The 8,558-nt window shown below is 48.6% G+C and overlaps 1 protein-coding gene across 1 annotated transcript in view; it reads left to right on the plus strand.

Annotated features, from left to right (window-relative positions):
- Positions 1-8,558, plus strand: part of grin2ba (glutamate receptor, ionotropic, N-methyl D-aspartate 2B, genome duplicate a) — a 91,112-nt gene that overhangs the window by 76,682 nt on the left and 5,872 nt on the right. The window contains exons 16-17 of the mRNA XM_025064528.1: positions 2,040-2,278; positions 7,086-8,558. Of these exons, the coding sequence (XP_024920296.1) occupies positions 2,040-2,278; positions 7,086-8,558 (1,712 nt within the window). The remainder of the gene's footprint in view (positions 1-2,039; positions 2,279-7,085) is intronic.

Below are 8,558 nucleotides of genomic sequence, written 5' to 3' on the forward strand. Positions count from 1 at the left end.
CGGCACCTGCGATCACGGCAGACACTGCGTTCACTGCGATCACTGCGTTCGCTGCGATCACTGCAGATACTGCGTTCACTGCAGTCACTGCAGTCGCTGCGATCACTGCGATCACTGCAGACACTGCGGTCACTGCGATCACTGCTGCGATCACTGTGATCACTGCAGTCACTGCGACAGTGACACTGTGTCACACAGTGTCACACTGTGTCTGCAGTGACTGGTGTTCAACCTGAGGTCTGTGGTCTCTCTCACAGCTGTGGCTGCACCAGCCTTCTGTGATTGTTCCTTCATCTCATGGTTCACTGTCTGTGCTTCAGTGCTGCCCCCTAGAGCTGCAGCCTGGCAGTAGCAGCAGGAAACAGTGAAGTGAAATCAAACATGTCTGTGACGTGTCATCGACGAAGACTTCTGTTGATGAGGGGACGGACTGTTGCTGCGTCTGTGTGTGTGTGTGTGTGTGTGTGTGTGTGTGTCCTCAGCCTCACACCAGAGTCCGTCCCACTTAGAGGTGCCAACATGGCTCCTGGTGTATTTGGACCCTGTGTGTGTGTGTGTGTGTGTGAATATGGTGTGGGTCTTTGAGAATGAGTGTGTGTCTTTGGTGTGTGTGTCTTTGGTGTGTGTGTCTTTGGTGTGTGTGTCTTTGGTGTGTGTGTCTTTGGTGTGTGTGTCTGTGTGTGTAGTTGTTAAAGGGATAAAAAGTGAACAGTGTTGTGTCTGACACAGGTTTATTTTTATCAACCTACATACAGTTCAGACGGTGTGTGTGTGTGTGTGTGTGTGTGTGTGTCAGGTTTATTGATCCTAACTTTGTTTACCAACGACTTCAACTTCCTAACAGTAGATTTCAAAGGTGTAAACAGTGTGTGTGTAAGTGAGTGTGTGTGTGTGTGTGTGTGTGTGTGTGAGTGTGTGTGTGAGTGTGTGTGTGTGTGCGCTCATTCATACTTGTGAACCACACCGCCCTGGGTCTCATCCCTCCATGGATTTCAATGTCACTCCACCACGCCCCCCCCCCGTCCACGCTCCTCCTAGTGGCCTAGAAAGGGATCGGACTCGAGTGGAGAGTCTGTTGCCCTGATACTGAGGCCGCAAGGGATTCTGGGTAGTTTGACATATTGAAGAAGACAAATATAAGTTTGATGAATGAATTCTGTTCAGGCCAATCAACGCTGGTGGCTAAGCTAACCTGCGCAAAGTAGCATGTAGCACACAGTGCTAACGACTCAGCTAAATGGCTAAGCTAAAGCTAATCTCCTCCTTTTCTTTCTCTTTGGGTGTTAATTATAGCTTTGCTTCTTTAAGTTGCATTACTGCCCCCTAGTGGCTCTGTTGTTCCACAACACAAGAACAGCCAAAATAAAAAAATAGCATGTTTTATCTGTAGATATTTAATAATAAAAAAAAAAATCTAGTGAGAAAGTTTTAAGTTTTAAAGTTACATTTTCCAATAATTTTTCCGCGGCTGCGCAGGAGGAATGTATGATTAATTAACCGACCAACCGTGGGCTGTGATAGGGAGCAGCTCGTGATAAAACAGAAGGTGACCCACAAAGACACACACACACACACACACACACACACACTCAGTGTGTACATGCTGGCTCTGAATGGTCCAGACATGAAAAGGTGTAGACGTGTTCTGAAGACGTTCAGATCTGGATTTCTCTGCAGCTGAACTTCTTCTTTTTTCTTTTTTTTTTTTTCCTCTCTCCTTTTGCATCACCCTTCATCCCTGACATCCTCCCATAATCCTTCTGCCGTTACATCATTTCCTCTCCTCCATTTTCCCCCTTGTTCTCCGTTCTTTTCTTATTCCCTCCTAATTGCTCTTTCAATTTTTCACCATCCCCGTGGAGAACATCAAACTCCTCCTTCTCCTCATTCCCGCTCTCTTCAACTCTCATCAATTCCTCTTTCCTGCCCTTTCATCCTCTTTTTTCGCCGCCTCATTTCCTCTCCTTGCCATCTGCTCCTCCATCACCCCCCCCCCCCCCCCCCCCCCTTTGCCGTGTCATCACATTGCCTTCACGTAGGTGAGATGGAGGAGCTGGAGTCGCTGTGGCTGACGGGCATCTGTCACCACGAGAAGAACGAGGTCATGTCCAGTCAGCTGGACGTGGACAACATGGCCGGCGTCTTCTACATGCTGGGCGCCGCCATGGCTCTGTCGCTCATCACCTTCATCTGCGAACACTGGTTCTACTGGCAGCTGCGCTTCTGCTTCATGGGCGTCTGCTCGGGGCAGCCCGGCTTCATCTTCAGCATCAGCAGGGTGAGAATCCACCAGAGAACGCAACGTTTGTTTGTTTTCAACCCACTGTACGGTGTAAAAAAAAAACAAAAAAAAAAACACCCAGCTCTTCTCTCCTCTGACAAACGCTCGTCGTCTGGTGGAGAGTTTCTACTTTTTTTCCCTCAGATTCTGATTGAGTTGTTCACGTTGCCAAAGAAAGACGGCGCCAGAGGATTAGTGCTGCCACATTTCACACCTACCAAGTGTCTCCGAGCTCCCAAATTAACAAAGCGTCTAATAGTATCACGTTTTACTGCCTGGACTAATTTCAACATTTCGCTGAGAGCAGTAATAACTTCCTGTGTGTGAGGTACAATATGGTCGTCAGGGACTGCAGCGTCACCTCCGCCGGTGGGAAAAACTCAAGATGTTTTGGTCTGGGGTTTTTTTTTTTTTAACAGATTCGTCTGTTCATTGGTGTTTACGTTTTTGAGGCGGCGAATCAGACGGCGGTCGATAAAAGCTGGAAGAGAGATGACATTTCAGGGGGATGAGGCGAGTCAGGGCCCCAAGTACCAACAGTGTAACGCGCCCCATAGTTTGAGAATCACCAGCCTTGAGTTGAAAAAAAAAAAAAAAAACATAGAAAGGCAGGTTCAAGCAAGGTGTTAATTTTCAAGAACCTCATTACATAATTTTTTGGAACATGTATTTATGCTGCATATGAGAGCAGCTGTGGTTAAACCTGTGGTTGATGTGATGTGGTGCAGTTCAGCAAAGTCGGGCGGCCGGCCCTGGAGAAGTCTCTTCTCGCTTTGTCCCAAAGTATCCTGGTTTGTACCAGTAGCTCGGCCCGTCAGGAGGTCGGACCTCACCCGTAGTCGACTTATAAAAACCTCCGTCCTGGATTTACGTCGGCGTCTTAACGGCGTGTCGTTGAATCCTCCGTAAAACTCTGTAAATCTTTCTAATCACATTTTATTTTATTCAGATTTTAACGCCCATGAAAAATACTGTGTCTAAGAACGTTGCCACCCCTGGTAATGTATGGTAATTGCATGCAGGCGTATCATGATATATAAAAGACTTTTAAAATTTTTTATTTTACAACAAGTAAAAATCCCACGTTTCCGCCTCGTTGCCTCGTGCGTCCGTCTCTCTCTCCAGGCCTCGTCGTCAGCAGTTAGAGACCAAGCAGAACTCCACCTTTTATTTGGTTGCTTTGATCTGCCTGACATGCGTGTGATAAATATTTACAAAATGTTGAGTGGGAATCAATATTTCACTCAACCAAAATTAGCCACGGGCGCGGCCGGGCGAGATGACTGGATCCCCGCAGACCAAAGTCATCCCCAAGGTATTTGATTTGCATTCCAATTGTTTTGACACGGCTGTGGCGGATAATTCACTACGCGCCTCTGAAGGTGAACCGCCGCGGGCTAAAGTGCACGGCTAATTTACGCTAGAGAGCCACACGTGGCTGCGCGCTCCCTCCGTTTGATGTCGCTGTAAGAAAAAAAAACGAGAAAAAAAAAAACCCAAGGTAACAGTTTCCCTCTCTCTCTCTCTGCTCTAATATCACGCTCCGCTGAACAACTTTGATTATTTTGTACAGTGTTAATTTTGTGTCATCACCGTCGCCTTGTTTACGGCCGTGTCCTTGACGTGTTGTTGTTGAAATGTCACGTGACTTCTCATTACAACCTGGTGTTGGTTCTGATTATTACACCGTCGGAGTTTGTACCGCCACCGGATCCTGGAGCAATTACGCTTTGTCTAACATTCCGACACGACCGCTCTCATTTGCAGAAATTACCTCTGTGTTTGACAACACCCGGCGGAATGTTCCAGAAGGGTAAAAAAAAAAGAAGCGACAGCTGTGATTTACAGACGTGGCCCGGCAGAAATGACGGGTCTAATTGTTCCGCGGTCGTCGGCCACATGGCGGCGCCGTCGTCCTCTCATTTACCCCAGGAATTTTTCTCCCCGTCCCTGGAACCAATTGCCCCCTTTCTTCCCCGCTGCACTGCCACTCCAATTAATCCAATAAACCGTATTGTCATCGCCGCGGTTGACGCCGAAACTCCACGCTGTAGAAATGACACATTGGTCACGGTCGGCGCAGGTCACGTGACTTTGGTCATGGCTTCACGGTCTGTTAACGCGCCCTCTCTGGGAGCAGCTTAGAGTGATCAATCCCCTCCCCCGTCCCCCCCCCTCGACTACCTGCTCCCCCAGGTCCAACCTGCAACACTGGAACTAATTAATTATATTGATTTAAAGCTTCTAATAGCTTTAGTACTGTAAGTGTCGTACCGGCCTAATCGCCCCCGGCCCCCCCGCACCCTCCACACCCCCCCCCCCCGGCACAATGTTCCACCGCTGCCCGCCCCCCCCGCCCCCCCCCCCCCCCCGCCCCTCGGCACAATGTTCCACCGCTGCCTCAGCCACATTATTATGGTAAAGTTATATGGTTAAAGCTCTAACGTAGAGTCAGAGATGTTAAAGAATAAACGGCTGCAGGTGACGTCAGAACAGAACAGGGTTTTTGTTGATGTTTCGAAAGTGAAAGTGAAACTACTTGTCATTGTGACACAGCACACCAAGGAAGGGGGGGGGGTTGTCAGCTGACCGGTCCCGGGGAGTAGTGTGTAGGGACGGTGCCTTGCTCAGAGCACCTCAGTCTGGACAGCTGGTGGACTCGAACCTGAAACCTGAACAACTGTGGTGTCATTGCAGTTATAGCAGTCGACTTTATTACTGCCCCCCCCCCCCCCCCCCCCGACAGTTACAGTCGACTTACAGTTACACTTACTGTGGCCTAAATAATAAAGTGTCTCAACCTGCAGGGCGGCGCTGCATTTAACACCTCAAAAGGTTTAAGGTGCTGAATGATCTCCACTGAAGTTGGCTTCAGTTTGGTCATGTACGTTTTTTGTTTTTTTTAAGGACTATAGACAGTCATGATGTCATGATGTCATGATGTCATGAAGCCACGCTATTGGCCAAAATGAAACTGACTTTAACAGAAGAAGAATTTACATTTTAGTTACTGTGTTTTAGTCCAAATTTATCTTAATGTAGCTGCTAATGAATCACTGGTTCAAACACCAAACCTCTCTCTCTCATGCTCTCTCATGCTCTCGCCCTCTGTTGCAGGCTGTAAAAGGAAGTCCATAATCAAATATTAGCGTTTCGTTTCATTTTAACAGGCAGGAAATAAAACGACAAAGTCATCATAATATTTATGCTGTCACTTTTGAAAATGAGAAAAACAGGAAGGAAAAAAAAAGTTCTAAAAGTAACTAAAATAAAATGCAGTAAAAAAAAAAAGAAGATGGAATTGTATTAGACTCAGATTAGAGAAGAGCGGCTGTGAAACGATGATCCTCAGTTTGGAGGATGATGAGAACGAACCGCGCTGACGTTTGTCCTTCATCAAACACTCTTCATATTTGTGATGTGGTTTTTTTACACACGTGTCTGTTAACAGACTGTGAAATTGAATGCAGTAATAACGTCGTCTTTAATCCTGGAGTCGAGGTTTTTTTTTTTTTTTTTTCGTGAAGCTAATTAACCGCCAGAGGCTCGGGAAGGGAAACAATCTGGGGTCAAAGAGGTCACGTTAGTTAAAATTAGGAAAGAATAGACAGAGAATATTTGACAACTGCTGACCCTTGACCTCTGGACTCCGTCCTAACGTGGAGGTCAGCTGCTCTTTGAACGAGTCTCGTGGCAAAAAAAAAAAAAAAAAGTCGTCCGCTGATATCCAGAAAAACTGAGTAAAATCATTGGAGGGAATTGATCTGATCCCTGGGCGTCTCTCGCTTTGTCATGCCTGGTTTACTCTGCGCTCTACATCCATTTTTATGAGAGTATTGTATCGTACATCACCGTATGTAAATGGCCCGGTTCATCTTCCTGTCACGGACGGCCTCTCTCTCGGGTGAGGACCGCGCCGTGGCTCGTGGCGCCGCTGGAGGTGAGGTGTTTAATGACGGCTGCGGGAGGCTGTCCCGCTGGAGTCTAATCACATTGATTAAAGGTGTCGACCGCGGGTTTTTACGGCCCCTCGGCCTTATCAATCAGGACGCATCAGGCCGCGCTGTCTTCATCACCTTAGCAATATATAACACATATACTGCATATATTTCTGTAGCGCTGTCCGACCGCTTCAGTCGGATGAATCACAGGTTAGATTTGGATGGAACACAATTAAACACAATTATTGGAGATAAATCAACATTTCTAAATGTCACATTCTGTATATTGGTGAAACAGAAAGACGATCAACGGCAGGTAGGTGGCGCTGTTTCACGCCTGTCCACATAATGGAATTATTAACATGGAAAAATGTCATACAGTTGGTGGTGAGTTTTTTTTTTAACTCAAAAGTATTTAAAAGTATTTATTTGAAGTTTTCTTTACTGCACTTCTACAGTTTTCATAATAATAATAATAATAAAAAAGAGATAAACTAACACAATGCTTTTCCATCTGTCAGTGCAGTACCCCTGTTCCCCATAGGGGGGGTGAAAGCTGCTCTGGTTGCCACTACTTTAATAACACTTTATTCATGAATAAATTTGTCCTTTCTTTTAGGGTTGATGTCGATGAGAAAATAATAATAATGTGTTAAAAATCTAGGGAAATCATTACATTCTTTGTTGAGGGGAATAAGAGAAATCATCGCCCAAATGTTTTTCGACAACAGTTTTTGTTGACGAAACACACATATTTTGTTGGTTTGGTGTGAGAATCCTGGTCTCCGTCACTAATCTTCGTGGTTTTTATTTGAGAATCCTGGTCTCCGTCACTAATCTGGTCTCCTTCCTTCCTCCCTCAGGGAATCTACAGCTGCATCCACGGGGTGCAGATCGAGGAGAAGAGCAGTTCGGCCCTGAACTCCCCGTCAGCCACCATGAACAACACTCACTCCAACATCATGCGTCTGTTACGCACCGCCAAGAACATGGCCTCCCTGTCCGGGGTCAACGGGTCACCGCACAGCGCCCTGGACTTCATCCGTCGCGAGTCCTCCGTGTACGACATCTCCGAACACCGGCGCAGCCTGGCGGGTCACTCGGACTGCAAGCCTCCGTACCTGCCGGACGACAACATGTTCAGTGACTACATCAGCGAGGTGGAGAGGACATTTGGAAACCTCCACATGAAGGACAGCAACCTTTACCAGGACCATTACCTGCATCACCACGGCTCCACACTAGGGCTCAGCGGACCGCCGCCCAACCGGCCGCTCAGTTTGGGAAGCGCTAGTTCACTGGAGGGCGGCATGTTTGACTGCGACAGTCTGGGCGGTGGCGTGGCGCCCATCTTCACCACGCAGCCCTGCTCCGCACTGACCCACAGGAACATGAGCAAGTTTGACCTGCTGTCGGGTCAGACTCCGCCCTCGGGCCAGGGCTTCACCGCGGGCCTGCCGGACATATACGGGAAGTTTTCCTTTAAAGGAGGGGCCTCCAGCTCCACCTACATCCCTGGACACAGTTACTGTCCAGGCAGAGGAGAGGAGGATGGAAACATACGCTCGGACGTTTCCGACATTTCCACGCACACTGTAACATACGGAAACCTGGAAGGAAACGCCAAAAAGCGCAAGAAGTACCGCGACAGTCTGAAGAAACGGCCGGCCTCCGCCAAGTCCAGACGGGAGCTGGACGAGATCGAGCTGGGCTACAGGAGAAAGCCCTACCACATCAGCCACCACCATTACCACAACCACCGCTCTGCCTCTCCGCCACTTCTGCCCCTAGAACGCAAAAGAGGAGCGAGCGGAAACGCCGATGACAACTCCTATCTCTTCAGAGAGAAGGAGAGCGTCAGGGATTTCTATTTGGACCAGTTTCGGCCCAAAGAGGGCGTCCCTCAGTGGGAACACGTGGATCTAACCGAGGGCCCCGGGAACCGAGAGGGAGGTGTCGCCGCCTGCACCTCCCTGGTCCCGGTGGATGACTTTCTTAAGAGCAAACCCAAAAAGTCTGACTCGAAGAGCGCCGGAGGATCTGGTTTGGCAGGAGGAGAGTGGGAGTGCAGGAACTGTCGGGCGAGTGGTGGGGGGGGCAAGCAGATGTCCATGCATGGGGGAGGTGGTGGGTACGGTGGTGGTATGAGCTGCGGCTCCTCGGGAGGCGGAGGAAACAGCCGGCCCAGCTCCGCGACCTGCATGCGCTGTGAAGGCTGTAAAAAGACAGGAAACCTCTATGACATCAGCGAGGACAACAACCACCTCTTGGAACAGCTGGGGGGAAGCCAAGGTGGGGGCGGGGGTGGGGGTGCAGGCCCTCAGTCTCAATCTCAG

This window comes from Cynoglossus semilaevis, chromosome 17 (genome assembly GCF_000523025.1).
Source record: "Cynoglossus semilaevis isolate Cse_v1.0 chromosome 17, Cse_v1.0, whole genome shotgun sequence".
Lineage (NCBI taxonomy): Eukaryota > Metazoa > Chordata > Actinopteri > Pleuronectiformes > Cynoglossidae > Cynoglossus > Cynoglossus semilaevis.